Genomic DNA, 18,738 nt, shown 5'->3' with positions numbered 1-18,738 from the left:
ACTTTTTCATATTGCACTGTTTATCGATGTTTAACTCAACTGTTTAAAATGAGCCTATTTTTTTTTTAAAGTGGAGTGTTTCTTTAATGGACAAAACCCTGATCATGTTTACGTCTGATTAATATTACACCCTGAAATAAAATAAAAAATATTTGGCACAATGAAAATACAATTTTTAGGATCATTCAATCAAAAATCTGTAAAATGCATGAATAAAACGCATCTAAATGCTAAAAGTCAGTACAAAAATAACAATTTATGATGCTTTTACATGCAAAATGTAAAAAGTATTATTATTATTATTTTCAGTATTATGAATTTGGGGGTAAATGTGTTAAATTGTTCTGAAAATAGTCTTTTTGCAGGACATAATTGTTTTTTTCCTCTTGATTTTGGGGTGAATATGACTCTGAATGTGAATATGATACGTTCCGGACAGTTATTTATTTATTTATTTTGTGAGATTCACCCCATTACCATCTATTTAACATCATGTGCCACTGGATGGAGGAGTCTGATTCTTTCTCAGTCCAGTTTGAGGATGTTCAACCGTCTCTCACACCTATGACTTATTTACCCAGAAACGAACGCTACGTAAACTTCTGCGAATGCGAAGTTTGTTCTGAGACTCTTCGGGCCACAGGGTCGTGTGGAATAGTTAGAAATATTTGCATGTGTGCACTTGAGTAGAGTCTGTTTCAGATAAACGTTCCTGCAATGCAGCAGCCTCTGCACCCTTCATCTTTCAAAAGCCTTCCCATGGTGCATTGCTTCCTAGGAGCTGATGGTTGGATGGTCTGTGAACTCTGTTGAACCCAAGGTAGGCCTATCACATGCACTTATCACTGCTATGCTGCTATAATCATCTTCATCTTTCTCACAGTGTGTGTGAGAGAGAGAGAGAAAGTTTATATTCAAGACGGCACGAAAGCATGCTTTGTCTTCCACGAGAGCTTAAAGAGATCAGACTGGTTCTGTCTCTGCAGGGTTCGCGGAACTTCGCGCGCAAGTGAACGTGAAATCTGGCCTCGTGACGTCAGAGCCGCCGGACGGAGGGCAGTCAAGAGACAGTTTATAGTGCCCCATAGTCTCGTCATATGACTACACAGCGTCTGTGGAGGCGTTATCACGATTATTTTGAGAACCAGCACAATAATGCGCTTGAAATAACTGTTGTTTAGGACGCGCTAAAGTTTGAAACACGGCCGGACATAAACTAAAGGTGGGCGACAGGGTGGGATCATGTCTAAAATAAACAAGCACTCACTTTAATCATTCTGTGTCTGTTATTAGATTATATGCACGGTTATCTATAGTACACACATCACGGGAGTATTAAATACAGCAAAATAAATAAAGACTAACGCCCAAATAAATGGACCAATAGCAGAAATGTACTGTCTAGAGCTGGCAGACGCTTCCGTCCCGTGGATCACCGTTATATTAGATGAGGAGCTCGTGTGTGGGAGGAGATCCCCGTTCACACGCTCTTACCGGGAGAACCGACGCGTCTTTGCGCGCATCTTCACGACGATGACGCACTAAAGTCGTTCCGTCTCGTGCCATATGAGATTCTGTAAAAAGCTGTCAGCTGACAACACATGCAGGTAGTGTCTAGCACTTTACAGGAAATATAATAAACATGCTGACATTGGCACAATGGCTATTACAACAATGTGGAAACGGCTGAGATAAAAAGACATAAAAAATTAATACAAATGTTTCTGAAATGATGCATGCATTATGTCAATGTAAACCTCTATATCCCCAGAACACTACAGCAAAATATTTAAATTGACCATTGGTATTGAATTTACCATTGGTGAAAATACTAATGGTCTGCTAATGCACAGCATATGTCATTGTAAATATATATGAATTATTATTATATTACTGCAAAATACAGTAACTGGAGAAAATAAAAAGAAAACAAATTTAGCAGTCTTAAAATTAGAAGACTCCATCAATATGAAATTTAAATACAACATGCATTTAACAAAATGTATATAAATAAGACTTTAGTCAGTACAATTTAAACATTTTTATTTTATTTTATTTATTCCATTATTGTGCCTTAACAGGCAGCCCGAAGGAAAGAAAAAAATATCCAAAAACCATATATAAATGATCACACAAAAATATTTCATTCAGAGTGAGAAAAAAATATCATTTGCTAAACACATTTTTTTTCTATAAAATAAATTCTGTAGGACACTGCAAGTCTTTAATTATACCCAAAATATCACAATCCTCCAAAAAAATGCGTCCTCCATCGGTCGACATCAGCTGCTCACAGAACTTAAGTTCACGCAGTCTTATGAGAAGTTTCAGCTGGTGTTTATAACACAAAGATATTGTTAACCGTTCCACCATGACAGAAGACCCAGCCCTGGTTCACTTACAGATCCCTGCAGGAGAAAACAAGAGATGTTTGTGGATGGAACAGGTTCTACACTCATAACAGCGATCGTATTAAAGGTCTAATATCCTCACGATGAGTGTGTAGGGAGCCTCTTTCTGCTGCGCGCTGTCCTCCGCTCCTGCAGGTGGCGCTGTGTCTGCGCTCGCAGCATCCTTCTCTGTGCTGGGACCGGTGGGTGAGGTGTCGATGAAGACCTCGTCCACCACCCGGAAGCGGATCTCCTCGCCCTGGTCCATGAAGAGGTCGTGAGCGCCCTCGTCCGTCTCGTACTCCCACACCCACACCTGCTCCGCCTCGTCGCTAGCACAGCCGTCAAGGAACAGAGCATGCTGGGAGATGATGCTACACATACACTAATAAGAGTTTAATGTGAATGTGTTTCCAGACGTGATCGTTTAGGATACAATTTAGCCGGCTGCTGTAGTGACTCCGGTGGGATGATGATGTCATCGAACAATCCGAGGCTCACTGTGGAGGCGACACACACACACACACACACACACACACACAAACTCATTATTCACCAATTCAATCGTTTTCTAATGATCTTTTCATTTTTGATTTCCAAACGGCTTTCATATTCTGAATCTGACATTATTCTGATGTTTTCGATCTACTGGAGTATAAAGACAGGACTGGGAATATACTAGGATTAAACGTTTATTTTGGTGTCACTGAGATACTATTATAGTTTTTATGAATATTTTGAATTATTTTTGTTATTTTATTTTTAAGTTATGTTTTCAGTAATTCTGTTGTGGTTTTGTCAATTGTTATATGAAAACAAAAATATACAACTTTTTCCTCCATTTTAGAACATCAAGTTAAACATGAAAACAAATTTGAAACAAATGAAAATAAAAAATATATTTTTTACTTTGTGCTCGGAACATTGCGACTTTAATATTGTCTTTTGACTTTATAAAATGTTTTCTTCTCAACTAGCTGAAATAAAATGTTTAAGTTTATAATTAAGATTTATTTTTGGTAACATCTAATATGTTGCTTTTTTTCCGTTTTTTACTACTTGAAATGAAAATGACAATGTTGGCAACTAGCTGAATTTTTAAATACATTTTACTTTTGTTAAAATTTATTTTATTTCAATTTATGACAATTTTTTTCATGGTTATGGGTTTAGTTAACAATAAAAGCCCCCCCACTGAAGAACACATGAAGATAACTTAAGTTTTTTGTTTGTTGGTGTCCTCTCTCACCATGAACACCTTCAGCACTGCAGCCCTTAATCTTCCCAACCAGGATCTCATCCAGGAACGGGTGGAAGACCACGTATCGAAAGTGAACTGCAGGAGAGAGAGAGAGAGAGAGAGAATGAGGATGTGCTGGAGTGAATGCAGCGAGTCACAGAGAGACGTTAGAGCTCAGCACCTTTAGTATGAGACGCTCCATCTCCAGGAAAGATGAAGGAGTCCTCCAGTTTAGTGATGTCATACAGACAGACACACAACCCCACCTTATACACCACCTGCAGACAGAGAGATGGAGGGATGGAGGGGTTAGACGGGCTCGATGGGTTATCAGACCTGAATGTCTTTGAGAACGACTCTAAGCATCTTCTGCTCATCAAGGCTGCATTTATTTGATTTGTTATTAGAGTTATAAATGTGGGCAACAGTCGTGCTGCCATTTATTTATTTATTTTGGAAAATGTGAATACTTTTTCAGGATTCTTTGATGAATAAACAGTTTAAAATACAGCTTTTATTTAAAACAGAAATCTTTTCTAACAAAATAAATTTTTTGCTATCACTTCTTATCAATTTAACACATCCTTACTGAATAAAAGTTTTAATTTCTTTAAAAAAAAAAGGAAAAATAAAAATGTATTGACCCCAAACTTTTGAACAGTAGCGTATATTGTTAAAAAATATTTATATTTTATACACATTCTCTTTTTAACCTTTTACTCATCAAAGAATCTTGAAAAACAGTATCACAGTTTCCAGCAAAAAAAAAAAAAAAAAATCACTGAGCAGCACAACAGTTTCAACACTGATAGTATATCGGCACATTAGAATGATTTCTGAAGATCACGTGACACTGAAGACTGGAGGAATGATGCTGAAAAATCACAGAAATTAATTAGATTTTAATGTATGTTAAAATAACATTAAAAAAGGGTTATTTTACATCGTAATAATATTTCACACAATATTTTTTTGATCAGATAAATCCAGCCCTTTATATATATATATATAATTAAATGTGTTGATGTCTGGCAGTATGGGTCTCTGCTCACCTTGTTGGCGAGTTTCTTGTTGAGTTCTTCGGCGATCGCTTCGTTCAGCTGCCGATGAAAGCTCCAGGGCGGGATCCGGACCGTGTCCACCATCTCCACCAGCACAAACATCCTGAACCAGAACCAGACCCGAGCCGAGCCGAGCCGATCTCTCAACACGCGGAACCCGGACTAAAGGACGCGCTGCGAGCTGCTGCACAACCGAGATCTTATAAAGACCGCGCGCATCACATCTATCAGCTTCTGATCTATGAATCTGTCACTCTTTCAGGCTTTGGGATGAGATGTTGCTGCGGGTTTTCTGTCATATTACCCTTCCTTACACCTGAAGCCTCAGCAGCCCGTTTGTGTGCAGACAAATGTTATCCAGCTGCTCCGGTTCATACATTTACATTATTAATAACCCATAATCTCTCATGATTCGAGCTCACCGACTGACAACAGCTACACACATGGGCCGAATCACGACAGCCGCTGGCGCTTTACGGCACTGACATCACGTGATGTGGACACGTTTAAATTATGTTTTAAGAATTAAAAGCCAAATAGCTTGCAGGACTATTTGTGGTGTAATACTTACATAAAAATACATAATACGCTTCATTTCGTAAAATAATTTCTACTTTTTTTATAATTTTTTTATTGTCTTTTATGTTTGTAAATGTTGCCGTTCATTGCAAAAATAAAATGAAATACATAAAATAAACACTTGCAAAATAAATCATATAAAGTAATATTAATGAACTAATATTAATTAATCTTACATTAAAATATAAAATATATATTTTCCTTTTATGTGTGTGTTTGTGTATGTATATATATACATATATATATATATATATTTTATAATATAAAATTAAATCAAATATGTTATACTAATGTCAGATTGATAATTCATCATTCATGCATAATTGTTTTGTGTCCATCAAGTTCCAAATAATGTCAGAACCTAATAAGGATTGTGACACTTGCAAAAAAGTTTTATTAATATTTACTTGATATTAATGTATTACATAATTTATATGTTCAAATTCAGTGTTTAGTGCTCAGTTCAAAGAATAATGACTCAAATATAATGTGTGTTTCTACATTTAAATTTAAAACTGTTTCTGAAAAACATTTTTATGACACCTGAGACACACTTCAAACAAAAAATATATGAATCCTCTCCTATGCCCTTAATTCTTGTTTCTTATGTTTTATTGAGGTGGTTTTACTTCTAAGACTGATATTAAATATCAAAAATATAAATGAAAAATTGTTCATAAAATTTAGGCTGATAAAGAGATTTCATCATAATATTTAGGATTTTTAAGATATTGTGACCTATATTTTATAAGTGTCATAGCTTAATGCCTGGCCTCACCTCATCTATGCTTGTTTACATTCCTGCTGTCCACTGACGTTCCTCAAACCAAACCTAAGAGAGATTCAATGTTCAGGAACAGGTTGGTCTGTCAGAAATAAATCAGAGACTGTGTAAATGTTGAGACACTTAGTTGAGTGCAGCTCCTGCATATAAAAGCCATTAAAATGTCAATTGTACAACAGTTTTAGCAAGCATGTGAAAATTTGGACTAAAATAAGATGTTTAGATGGGACACACTGTCTTATAGCCCAGTAAAAATGCAGAGACGTAATATCAGATGTGTCATGCTGATGGTAAACCACATGTCTGACATTTAAACAAATAATAAATTCCTAAAACATAATCCTAAATTATATACATATTTACACACACACACACACACACACACACATTACTAATTTTCTTTGGATCTATAATTATTATTGTTTGGGTTGTCTTTAGGTTGACGTCAAGTTACATTTAATTTGTTTTTAATTTCATATAACTTTAATAAGAATTAAAAAAAAAAAAAATGAATGAATGAAAAAATATATACCATAAGCTCTCATTGCTTCGATATGTTGTCTGGAAACTCCAATTCCCATCATGCCCGTTGTCACGCGCTGAATCTACGCCACCACGCCCCCAGCTCGCGCCAGCCAATGGCTGCACTGTTGCTATGACATCTTTTATTTTTAGCCTTCTGCAGCACAGCCTCGCCTGATTAATTAGAGGAAAGAGAAATAAACGTGTCTTATAAATATCAAATAAAATGTCAAATTAGCATGATTTTAACATTATGGATAATAAAACAGCTAAACAACTAAAATATTTAAAGTAAACACTGATTTATTCGCCTGCAAAATCAAGTATGTATATATATATATATATATATATATATATATATATATATATATATATATATATATATATATATATATATATAATACTCAATAAATATAAATGAGCTTAGAGCGTCTTAACACACTAGTGACCGCTCACTCATCTGGGTGGGTTGAATTATTGCGCAAGATCTAATCAGTAAGTAGTTCCAGCTGAAAACACGTCATAGCGCAGGGCGGAGCGATATAAAAGCGCGAGGCTGTCAAACCGAAGTTTCCACGGACGCGCACGCGAGCAGGGGAGCGTCACGCCGTGACATGAGATAAATTAAACCTAAAATTAAGCAAAACACAAGTGCGTTTCAATCAAAACGCGACACAAGGCAGCGATTCTTTGTGAAGGATTTCTTCAAAGCCTCAAGCACGAATAATTTCTGATATCTGTGTAATTAATGGAGAAAATATGCGCAGGATATAAACAAGAGCTTTTTATCAGTAAGTACTTGATTCATTTCTATTTAAATTACCGACTGTTTTCATCAGTGACAGTAGAATTGATTGGTGCTGGACTTGATGTTGAACGTAGCTACATATTCAGTCTTTGTTTTTATTAATATTATTTATTAATTTTTGGAATGATTTGTTAATTTTAGATTGTCAAGAAGTAACCCATCTAAAGACACTGTAATTGATGATATGTGCGGTATTCGCGTGTAACCCTGTGTGAGATCTTGCTGAATGTGTGTTTGCACAGATGTCCTTGTCTTTAATGGTGTGCTGAGGAGACTATAACAGGCCAAAGGTTTGCTAAAGCTGATTATTCCTCTGCTGTCAGCGGCCAACAGCTGCTGGATCTTTATAAGCTCATTTCATATCAGTCATGTCAGACATCACTTCAGGGAACACGCTGTTCTAAATACAGTTTTGTGTGTTAACTGGAAAACCGTAAGTTAAGTTATATTAAAATAAAAGTAAGTTTCTTTGAGGGAACCCCCATCATCTGCTTCAGTTGTTTGTGTTGTCATCAGCACTATTATAATCATGTTTGAGTGTGTTGTGTTAGATAACAGTGTTTGGTTCAATGGTGTAGTCTAGGTTGAACATTATAAAGTCGAGAGGGAACTATTTGTTTGGTGTTTTGATGAAGCTGGTGTCATTTTTGGAGGTGATGTGAACCCCATGGGTGTGTTATCTGATGGGGGTGTAAACAAACATCTAGGCTTGTGGATAATGGTTTAGGAATAATATTCTGTCAGTCGCTGTTTATGTTCTGGCATTCGGTCAAACTCTGACATTGAGTGACATTGAAAACACAACACGATTTTATTATTATTATTATTATTATTATTATTAGGTGGATACACTTCTCGTTTAGTTTATCAATTAATAATTTCATCGCGTATTAAATGACAGCATGAAACCTCGTACTGAGATTATATTTATTTCTAAAAATGTCATGCATTTTAAATAAGATAACCGCACAAGGAAAACGTAGAATCACTTAACATATACCCATATATCTAAACCGCGTTTTTATTTTAATAGTTTTTTATTATTATTATGAAATAACAGTGCTGGTATTTAAGTGCACTACTTAACGCGTCTCTTTTCTGAAGAATGATCCGTTTCATGACATTTACCAGCGGTTACTGTCCTCAAATGTGCTACAGCTCATCGTGGATCCGCCTCTGTTAGAAATCCAACAAGGGCGGTGCATTTATAAAACGGGCTTTAACGGAGCTTATCTGTGTTTTGAAGATGCGGAGGCGTCACATCAACATTTACACGCGTGGTGATGACGTCAAAGGCGGCGGCGTGGTGCATGCCGGGAGTTGTAGTTTTTAACTCATGCCTTCAACAGCACCATTTTATCAGCAGTTTACAGGGTTTCCCCTCAGATGGTTTAATTTTTAGCTAATTTAGGTAGAATGTATTACAGTAAGTGTATGTCAGTGTAGGTGCAGGTAAATTATAAACCACAAACCAGTGGTTTGTTTGTAAAGTGTATACTCTGGCACAGTCAAAAGTGATGAGATTCCACTATTGGGACAAAAATGATATTCGCTGAGCTTGAAGTAATATCTCTTTGTAGAACATTCCCTCTTAGTGTTTCTTTGAGCTAATGTGAGTGGATGGGTGCATTTGGTGGCAAATTTTCCTCTCTTTGCACATGTTATCCTAAGTGCTTTAGCCAGAGGGACAACTGAGGGATTTCATTAAGATAATCACTGATTGGTACCTTGGCCTCAGCATCTACAGTCAAACTTTGTATTAATATCATGTTTAACTGGTGTGTCTTTGTCTTTCTAGAGGCTTTGACGAAACCGGATCTTAGAAAGCTGCTGTCCAGTCTTCATACATCAGTGCTTCAGGGTGAAGATTTTTAAAGATCAACTGATCTCTGACAATCACTTTTAAGCGAATTCTGAACAACAATCCAAAATAAGAGGCCCTTGCTTTTAAATTGACGTTTAAGGCCAAGACTAAAGGCTTTCACCTGGATATATGCAAGAGATGATAGGACAGCCATAAATTTCTATAACTGAAGGAACTTTCAAGACATAATCAAATTCATCATGCATCTGGAGGTTAAAGTTGCGTTGAACTTCATCGTGTCCTACTTGTACAACAAGCTCCCGCGCCGTAGGGCGGATCTGTTTGGTGAGGAGTTGGAGCGTATCCTGGTGTCCCGCTTTGAAGGGCATTGGTACCCTGAAGCTCCTTTACGTGGTTCTGCCTTCCGCTGCCTGCATCTGGGAGCTCCCAGGGACCCTGTGGTGGAGCTGGCAGCCAGGAGGAGCGGTCTGGACACAGAGGAGGTCCATGCCAATGTTCCCCCCGAGCTCAGTATTTGGATCGATCCTTACGAAGTGTCCTACCAGATTGGGGAGAAAGGTGCTGTGAAAGTCCTCTATACGGAGGATCTCCCGGGTTTAGGGGGTGATGCCGAAAGGTCCGACGTTGCTCTCAAAGGAGATGTGGAGTTCGAGGATGTCCGGAGTCTGGGTTTTAACCCAGAGGCTCAGGTGTTTGTTCCCATCGGTGGCCAGGTGTCGCCAGTTATGCTACAGTCACACTCCAGTTCGCCAGCTCCACTTTCTACCTCATCTTGCCCGGGACTGTTCGGTTACGCCGCTCCCAGCACTCCCACCAATCCCAGCACTCATTCCTCCAACACATCTACCCCCTCACCACCAGGCAGCAGCCTTTTGTACTCTACACCCAACTCGCGGCCCATACCTCAGCCGATCACCTTCACCACAGCCAGCTTCGCCGCTACCAAATTTGGCTCCACTAAGATGAAGTGCGGGAACCCTGGAGTTGCCTCCGGTTCTGGTGTCGTCACAGCTCCGCAACAGAGGATGATCACGTGCTCCCCAAGCACCATCTCCCCACCAGGGCTGGTCAAGCACAAACCCCTTTCCCTCTCCATGCACTCTCTAGCTGGACCCATCCCAAGCCAATTGTCTCCTAATGCCAAAGAGTTTGTGTTTCCCGCTTCCCAGAGGCCCCTCTACTTTGATGTTGAAGGTCCATCAATGGCGCCATTCCAGGCTCCACACCCACAAGCCTCCTTCGATCCATTCTCCAGTCCACAACCAGGACAGGCTGTGGGAATCATTGGAGGCAACAGTGGGATTTCCTTCATAGATAAACCTCCATTTGTGGAAGGACTCGGATACAACCTGCAGTACTCCGGCCAGGCCTTCCAACCTGTGGTACTGGCCAATTAAAGTCTCAAAGCTGAAGAGATCCCAGTGCTGAAACGCTTTCCTTGAGGACATTTTTTTTTTCTTCCCTCCATATATCATTAACTACCACCATGATAATTCAAGAGTATTATGACTACTAATTGAGTGTTACTTGTGATTATTTTCCCTTCATTTGTTTCTGGTTTCATGATGTTGTTTATTTATGAATATCTCTTGGAGTAACCAACCTCCTGTTGCACAGGTGTTTTTGCGTTTGTTGTTTTCACTAATGAGTCACTTTATTTCCCTAATATTTGTCTCTCTAATCTGCTTTGATTAATGCTACTTTTTAAAATCGACTCTGGGGTAAAAAGCTAATATTCTTACAGAAGATTCTAGATGTCTAAAAGGGATTTTTGGATGGTGTTTATGTTCCGAAATACGACACTCTGGAGATTACAGCCACGTTAACAGTTCGGTCACACCTCAGTGGTCATAATTGATTATTTATGGTAATTTTATGTTCTCTGAACCGACATGGGTCTTGTGCTCTTGAGCTGATGATTAAGAGGCAGCTCACGTCTACTACATTGCTTTAGCTTTAGGATTCTCCTTTTCAGTTTGAACACATTAAGTCATATCCTGATGAAACCAGCAAGTGTTTAAACCCATTCCTAGTGAGTCATATTGAGAATTGATGCATATTTTCATACTCTCAGATCTCGTTAGTTCAGACACCTAAGACAAACAGGCCGAATGATTGATTGCAGGATTGTTGAAGTCTGATTGGTTTCACACTTGGGTTCCCAGTAGGAAGTGCGTGAAGGCAACCATTGGAGGTTTTGATTAACCACTGATTGTCTTTGAATGGGACAGGACACGAGATTAAAGGTCATTGGTGTGGATACACTCCGAATAGCTTGCCAGCACAGAGATGGATGTTGAATTTAACGCTATTTTTATGTTCCTAAGGTCGTAAATGGTGGTGATGCTACAGTGAAAATTGCACTTTGTATTCTCCACTCTAGGACTATGAATGTTACCTCATATATTCTGACTGCAGTGGCTGTGTTTTGTGAAGCGTTTTATTGAGCTAGTATGGAGGCTGGCGTTCTAGAATCTTCCTGAAGGTAGAAGCCAATGCTGGCTTCCTTTATGACATCACTTCCCCCTCAGCGTTCCCTTCCGTCCACTCCAGCAGCATTGCACTTTACGCACCGGATCTTTGGAAACTCCTGTAATGCCTCACAGTAAACGCTATATGCTAGATGCTAAAGGTCCTTTACTCGCCCTTTAATGGCCAATTATGTTTGAACTATAGCTTGGAAATGTAGTTTAAAGATTGTATTAAAAAATTGGTGAGATGTTTGGGTGAGACTGTTGTTGTGATGTCCCTCCTTGATATTTGAAATGTGAACATCAGCTTCATGATTATTCTCTCATTTCCATTGGTTTCATTTGGGGGGTGGGCGGGGTTTAGATTTCTGTCTAAATGCTATGACTGGGTGTATTTTTACATTTGTTTGTAATTTATTTACAATTTTTCTATTTTGTTTTGTGAGTTTTTTTCAAAAGAGTTATCTACGGCATTTATAAAGCAAATTAAGAGATATATACGACTATGACGTGAATATGTATATATTTCTTATGTTCAAAATCTTTTGTTTAGTTTCTTACGTGCTGAAGTTATTTTTTCAGAAATAACTATATGAATATAAATGCAATATATGCAAGATGAAATGACTAATAAAATGTTTAACAAAGTGCTGAATGTACAGAAGTCATTCATTTGAAGACAAGTTGGTTTTGGTTTGATGTTTCTGCGGTTTATTGGACCATTTTGACGTACTTTTGGTTTCTTTATACAATTTATCAAATGAAAACATTAAGTGTTGCAAAGAAGGATTTTATATAAACCTAGCATCCTTAATGTTTAAAATCGAAATGTTTAGCTCCTTAGTCGGTTTCTCTTACATTAACAATATCATTGAACCTTAAATGCAGAAAAATGCAGCAATCCTTTAATCATTTTGTTATTGCCCATCCTGTCTATTGGGAAACATGGATGGAAGTTATCCGTAATTTAAGACATTCCTGATAGTATTGCAATGTAATACAAAAGGACACCGTTCCCAATTAAATAAATCCAAGTCTTCCAGGTTTGTAAAGCAACTCAAACTCTTTGTTTGTGACTGTAAACTCTCTGAATTTTCAGCAGAACCGTTTTTTTTGTTTCTGAAAAATAAACTAAAATAAACGATCTTCCGCTGAATCTCTCTTTATCTCTAAAATATTTAGAAAATGAATGACATTATAAACTGAATGATTTCATAGCCAACAATATATTAATAAAATCACTATATATTCAAAAACTTTGGAAAAACTTATTAAAGTCTTATTTTCATGTTTAAAAGAGAAAAAACAAGGTTTTTATTTTGTCTCAAGCATATAAAGGTGATTTCGTTCTCCTTCATATTCAGATCAGTGTGTGTCTGAAGCAGATGTTATGTAATAACACTGAGTGTAAGGATGATTGTTACGTAACATCGTACTGAGAATAATAACAATGAACCCACACAATGGAGCACACACACAGACACACACCCTGCGGTCTTTGTACAGACAGAACTGCACTAAAAGCATTAGCAGGATGTATTTGTACAGTATTATTTATGCTCACAGATGCTCATAAGGTCACTGATCATCTCTGCAGTGACAGCCGTAGTACCACACACGCGTGATGTCATCAGCAGCAGCCAATCACAGCACAGATCCATCACGACCTCAGCAAGGTCAAATATCTGAGATCTGGCTTTATTAACATGCATGATATGGGATACAGTCTTAACACACTGTTTAAACCAGAGGAAAGTGACTTTATAAAAACAACAGCTCTTTTTTTTTTTCAAAATGTCTTTATATTGAAAGTTACATGTTTTATTAAAGACAAAACCAAGTCAGAATGCTACATTTGAGTTTCATAGAGAACATGAACGGATAGAGCGTTTTTATCTCCATATATGGAAGAGAAGGACACGCCCACTGCACAGCATCACCATGACAACAGCATGCACAAACAACTGTTCAATATACAATTGATTTGCTTCAAACCCGTTGTAAAAAAAAAACACATCTTGATGACTTACGACATTAGTTTATATAATGCAATGTGTATGTGCAACTATTATATATTACAACGGTAAAATGTTTAGATATTAGATGGTTATTTAGTTGTCATATATAGTGATTGTAAAAAAGAAAAAGATCTGTTAAAAATACAAATATAAACTAAAATTGTGGTGAATTTGTTTGAGCATTGAAAACAAACCATGATATGTGTAATCTTAATCTATCAAAATCCATAAACACTGGAAGCACATTATTTCGTCTTTGTTTTTAAATACACTAAAACCGGCGATAAACGTTGAGAGATGCTAGTACTGCTAACGCTAATGTCATCGACTGGAATAAATCACACTCACGCCACAATGGTTTTACCAATGCAACAATTGATCTAAAAATGCATTATTATTATTATTCTAATAATTCATTGCAGTATGCAATAATGAATCTGTCATTGATAAGAATGTAAAAAACTAAAGTTACATTTGCATTTCAACTGATGGTGAGCTGCCCGACTAAAATGGTATTTTAAAAATAAATAAATAAATAAAAGACACTCGTCAGAAACATCTGATCTGAGGTAAAGATGAGTTGCACATTATTGCCGTGGATCAAACCAGATCCAGTGGATCAGTCACTCGTAGTTAAACCCAAGCGCAGACGCTCACGTTACAATAATCGCCCGCTTAACTCTGGTGAAGAAGTGTTTGAATCGCTCTAGAGTTAATCTGCATGACAGAAGTGTCGACTCTACACGATCAGGTCATTCCCGACGAACGACAACACTAGCAGACGAAATACAAGCGTATATATATTTACAGACTTCACCTTCGCAGATCGTGACCATCCGTCGCACGCTCGTTTACGAGGAATAAAGAAAAGAATTGCTTCATATCGAGGGTCATGCGCTTGTTTTCTGCGAAAAACCTCTTGTACACAAACATAGACACATTATCTCGTCTTCATACCGAATGAGAGGGCAGAATGAGGAGGTCAAAGGTTATGTTGTGTTATCATTTGACGACTTCTTCTTCTTCAAACGTTCTTTACAAACACACGCTCGTGTCGTTCTCGTCCGCTTCCCGCGCGGCGCCGTATTACCCACAATCCCCGGCTGTGTGACTGCGGTGTGAATTATAAGGGAGACTGATGTGTGTCGGGGTGAAGCGTGTCCCTCACAGCGAGCCGTACTTGGCCTCGTACAGCAGCATGATCTTCTTGCAGCGGCCGCAGTCTTTGCGCAGTTCAGCCACTTCCTGTCGGAGCGCCGCGTTCTCCCGCTCCAGGAAGGAGGCGCGGACGGCGATCTGGTTCTCCTTCAGACGCCGGGCGTCACGCGAGCGCTTCGCCGCCATGTTGTTCTTCTTCCTCCGCGACCAGTACTTTTCATCCTGCAGAGAAACGCAAACATCTAATTAACGAAGCGGCTAAAACAAGCTTTAGCTTTACATGTCGTAGCATTAACAGAACATCACAGTAAATGTATTACGAGAAAGCATAAGCCCTTTTATTCTAAGTTTAAATTCAGGTGCAATACAGTGTGTCCATCCACATTTTCAGCAGCCTTGGTTCCCCAAGAATATTCTTTTTTCTTATAATGATTTTAAGAAGTCTTTGTTAAAGGATTATAAACTATAATCCAAACCAACAGGCTACAAGGAGCAATCACAACATTAGAAATTATATGCTTCAAATCATTGATAAAAGGAATTATTTAAAGTGCTATAAAGTATTTCAAGCAATGTCATAAAATATTATATATATATATATATATATATATATATAATAAAAATAGCTTATTGCTGAAGTTGTTTGTTTTGAGTATAGAATCAATGTAGTTGATGTTTATTGCAGAACAAGATATATATATATAAATATTTGTGTTATTATAGCATCATTGATATAATTTGCATAAATATTTAAAACTTTTTTTATTTATTTATTTTTGACTTTTTTAGAAATTGTGTTGTGTTTTTGTAATTATTATTAAAATAAAATCTATTTTTATTTTTAGTACTTCAGGAAAATTGGAAATGTTTTCTTGACAACAAGCTGAAATAAAATATGTTTTTAAAATATTATAATTTAATTTAACCTTTATTCTACTTTTAGTAACAAAAATTTGTTTTTGTTTTCAATTATTGATAATCATTACCCTAATTTTCCCAATTCATGTTCCAAGTCTTATTGTGATTGATTCATTGGTGACCATAAATAAAATAAAAACAATAACGATATGATCCGTATTGGTACCCAATAGCAGCTTTAGATTATCCAGTCGTTTGTGATGGAGAAGCAGCTCATTCTGAATGACTGGATGTTTTCGGTTAGTTCTCCGAGGGTTCGGTCTCACCTTGGCCTCTGCAGGAACCAACACTTTCTTGGCTTTCTTGATCATGGGCTGTGGCTTGAGCTCGTCCACAGAGAAGCGATGTTTGCGTGGATTGAAGAGCTCTCCTCCGGGAACGCTGGACAGCACCAGGTCCGTGGGGTCCGGCTGGAAGGCCACGCTCACCTCAATCTCCTCTGGGTCGATCGGAGGGGGCGTCACACGGTCCGGGGCCGCTTGGACTTCTGGGAAGGTGAAAACAATGTATGGCTGCTCTAATATAATCATCAGATTAAAATATTTTTTCCTCTCGCAATTATTTTTCTGAGACTTTTTTTCTCTCAGAACTGCCAGTTTATATATTGGAATTCTGAGTTTATATCTCACAATTCTGGCTTTTTTTTTCTCGGAATCCTCAATAAAAATGGAATTCAGATTTTTTTTTTCCCTCAGAATTCCAAGTTTGATTATTAAAATTATCTTTTTTATTCCACGGAATAAACACAAATAAGGTAATTGCAAATGTTTATCTCAATTCTGACCGAATTTGAGCTATAAAACTCATATTTGCTAGCAAACAAGTCTGAATCATGAGATCACAAATGCCTTTTTATTCCGTGGTAGATATAACCTTTCTTAGAAATGTGTTTTGAAACTAGTCATTCAAGCTACAGTCTCTAGTTGCTCAAAAACAATGCTTGTATGTCTCACCTGCGTTCGTCTCGATGTTCACAGTGAGCGAGTGGTCCTCAGACTCTTCATCGTCCTTGTGTTCCTCCTCAGGCATCTGCGGGACGGTCGCCGGCTCCTCGGAGGGTGTGTCTCGGGCTGATGGACCCCTGCTCAGCTCCTCCTCCAGTGTGACGGGGATCTCGTTCTCCAGCAGGAACTCGTCCAGGTCCATGTACTCCAGGTGGAAGGTCTCGCCATCATACGGGATGGTTTTGTCCCAGATGGTGGGTGTGAGAGAAGCCGAGACACCCCCCGAACCACCGCCGCCACCGGACGTCCCACCACAGGTCGAGCCCTGTTTCTCCTTCTCAATATCTGTCAAATATCACACAAGTTGTAGGTAGTAGAAATGTCAATGCCAGCTACAGTAAGCTTTACACATTTTCTGCCAGTTAGATGTAAGTTTGTGAGTCTAGCGGTGTTAGTTATTGGTTTAAAAGTCAGAAAGGATGAGAAAAGAGTTTCACAGATTGGCAAACCAAGAGATGCCCTACTGTGGGTATAAAACATTAAACTCCTGAATGAGCTTAACTAAACAGAAGAGGAGAAAACACTATATTAGTGTACCATAGTATAACCACTGTTCTTCTGCATTATAAATTATGATCATGATTTAGCAGACACTTTAGAAATCCAAATGGTCCATATGTAATGAGTCAGGTAAATTGTTCCCAAATATTTTGACCAATACATTTCCAGGAACTCCACATGATGGTGTTTATACATAATACTTGTACCGTGGTATTTTTATGGTACACAAAGGCTTTTCAAAGAATAACATGATACTTCCACACGGTACATGCCAAAGTAACCACATTATTAACATGGTACATAATTTCACTATTGTTTTTTTTTTTTTTTTTAGGATTTTAGCCATTCTACATGTGTTAACACTGAACACAACTTATTCAATTCGATGGTTTGTTTTTGTTTTAAGCAATGCACAGATAAAGGTAGACACGTGTATCGTGGTATTTTTTAAGTAACCACCATGCAAAACCGTGAATGTCTCAAAATGCATGCATCTTCGATTTGTTTTGTCTGCGGGAACTTTCTGTTCTTTGAGCGCTCGGTGAACGCGCAGCTGGAGGAGAAGCGAGCGCGCGACCGAACGCTTTGAACGTGTCGAGTTGTGTTCTGGCAGGTTCATGGTTCTTACCGTCGTCTTGATCCTCCAGTATGTTTGGAGGAGGAATATTCATGATCTTCTTCAAAACAAAACCGTTCGACTTCTGCGGGCCGCTGGCCACCGTCACCGACGCCTGTCCGGGCATGATTAGTGCGATATTATGCGGGATGATACACAAACGTCGCTTATATCCGTCAATCCTTCTGTTTCTGTTTGAGAAAACACAAAGCGCTGTAGACTGTACAGTACCCACTCCAGCGTACTGCGATAGGCGCTCGCATATTCATGAGGAACGCGCTGATTGGTGATCTCGCCAACGGCTCATGAATGTTTAAACAGACCAGGGCGGATTCTCGCTCTCTGATTGGTCAACCGTTAATTCAGCGATTCAACAATGAGCGGGACGAAGCGGACGAGCCTCTTTGTTCAGAAAACATCAAAACAACCGAGGAATGTCATTAATGACCCTGAACACTGAAAACAGACGAAATCGACGAAACATTTGGATTTATTACCCTTACATGCATTGTAAAGGGCAAATTAATTACTTTATTATATCTTCACAAGTTAAGGCTAAGATGCGCGATTGTTAAGTTAACTTCTCAGTACATTAAATCATAACTGCTAAAAGCAATAATAGTGTTAGTGCACTACTACGGTTGTATTTTTCCACCCTAGCGGCGAGCTCGTGCTTTCACACGTGCCGCCGTGCGCGTACGCTGGGTGGGCGGGGCTCTGGCACGTGCGGAGTACAGCTGCTTGAGCGCGTGCGCGGGAGCGCGCAATCTCTGTGCAAGAATTGCTTGTTTTTGTCATCAGTACTGTGTGGACTGTCGCATTAAGTGTCAGGGATGATCCCTT

At 38.4% G+C, this 18,738-nt stretch overlaps 3 protein-coding genes across 4 annotated transcripts; 1 reads left to right on the top strand and 2 right to left on the bottom strand.

Annotated features, from left to right (window-relative positions):
* Positions 1-2,026: 2,026 nt before the first annotated feature.
* Positions 2,027-5,181, bottom strand: LOC127942292 (DNA-directed RNA polymerase III subunit RPC8-like). Its single transcript, XM_052537974.1, has 6 exons — positions 4,683-5,181; positions 3,812-3,908; positions 3,640-3,726; positions 2,827-2,890; positions 2,494-2,722; positions 2,027-2,408 (listed from the first exon to the last, which is right to left on the bottom strand). Exons 1-6 carry the CDS (start codon positions 4,791-4,793, stop codon positions 2,358-2,360), a joined length of 639 nt encoding a protein of 212 aa, XP_052393934.1. The 5' UTR covers positions 4,794-5,181; the 3' UTR covers positions 2,027-2,357.
* Positions 5,182-7,129: 1,948 nt separating this feature from the next.
* On the top strand, positions 7,130-12,330 carry LOC127942229 (protein Tob2-like). 2 transcript variants are annotated; one of them, XM_052537924.1, is made up of 3 exons: positions 7,130-7,367; positions 7,627-7,674; positions 9,183-12,330. In XM_052537924.1, exon 3 carries the CDS (start codon positions 9,449-9,451, stop codon positions 10,604-10,606), a length of 1,158 nt encoding a protein of 385 aa, XP_052393884.1. In that variant the 5' UTR covers positions 7,130-7,367; positions 7,627-7,674; positions 9,183-9,448; the 3' UTR covers positions 10,607-12,330. The 2 variants fall into 2 exon arrangements, with proteins under 2 accessions (XP_052393884.1, XP_052393877.1); XM_052537917.1 differs by lacking the exon at positions 7,627-7,674.
* LOC127942241 (thyrotroph embryonic factor-like) lies at positions 11,996-18,166 on the bottom strand. Its single transcript, XM_052537935.1, has 4 exons — positions 17,908-18,166; positions 16,728-17,063; positions 16,041-16,261; positions 11,996-15,078 (listed from the first exon to the last, which is right to left on the bottom strand). The coding sequence occupies exons 1-4, from the start codon at positions 18,020-18,022 to the stop codon at positions 14,863-14,865; spliced, it is 888 nt and encodes a 295-aa protein (XP_052393895.1). The 5' UTR covers positions 18,023-18,166; the 3' UTR covers positions 11,996-14,862.
* Positions 18,167-18,738: the final 572 nt, after the last annotated feature.

This window comes from Carassius gibelio, chromosome A3 (assembly GCF_023724105.1).
Source record: "Carassius gibelio isolate Cgi1373 ecotype wild population from Czech Republic chromosome A3, carGib1.2-hapl.c, whole genome shotgun sequence".
Lineage (NCBI taxonomy): Eukaryota > Metazoa > Chordata > Actinopteri > Cypriniformes > Cyprinidae > Carassius > Carassius gibelio.
The sequence above is the reverse complement of the archived record's forward strand: the minus strand, read 5'-3'. Positions and strand labels throughout refer to the sequence as shown.

Coding starts and splice junctions, on each gene's coding strand:
- LOC127942292 (XM_052537974.1), bottom strand. CDS start 4,793: ATGTTTGTGCTGGTGGAGATGGTGGACACGGTCCGGATCCCGCCCTGG. Junction 2,891..3,639: donor CAGTGCTGAAGGTGTTCATG/GTGAGAGAGGAC, acceptor TCGCCTCCACAG/TGAGCCTCGGATTGTTCGAT. Junction 2,723..2,826: donor CTACAGCAGCCGGCTAAATT/GTATCCTAAACG, acceptor CGGCTGTGCTAG/CGACGAGGCGGAGCAGGTGT.
- LOC127942229 (XM_052537917.1), top strand. CDS start 9,449: ATGCATCTGGAGGTTAAAGTTGCGTTGAACTTCATCGTGTCCTACTTG.
- LOC127942241 (XM_052537935.1), bottom strand. CDS start 18,022: ATGCCCGGACAGGCGTCGGTGACGGTGGCCAGCGGCCCGCAGAAGTCG. Junction 16,262..16,727: donor GAACATCGAGACGAACGCAG/GTGAGACATACA, acceptor TCACCTTCCCAG/AAGTCCAAGCGGCCCCGGAC. Junction 15,079..16,040: donor TGGTTCCTGCAGAGGCCAAG/GTGAGACCGAAC, acceptor GTTTCTCTGCAG/GATGAAAAGTACTGGTCGCG.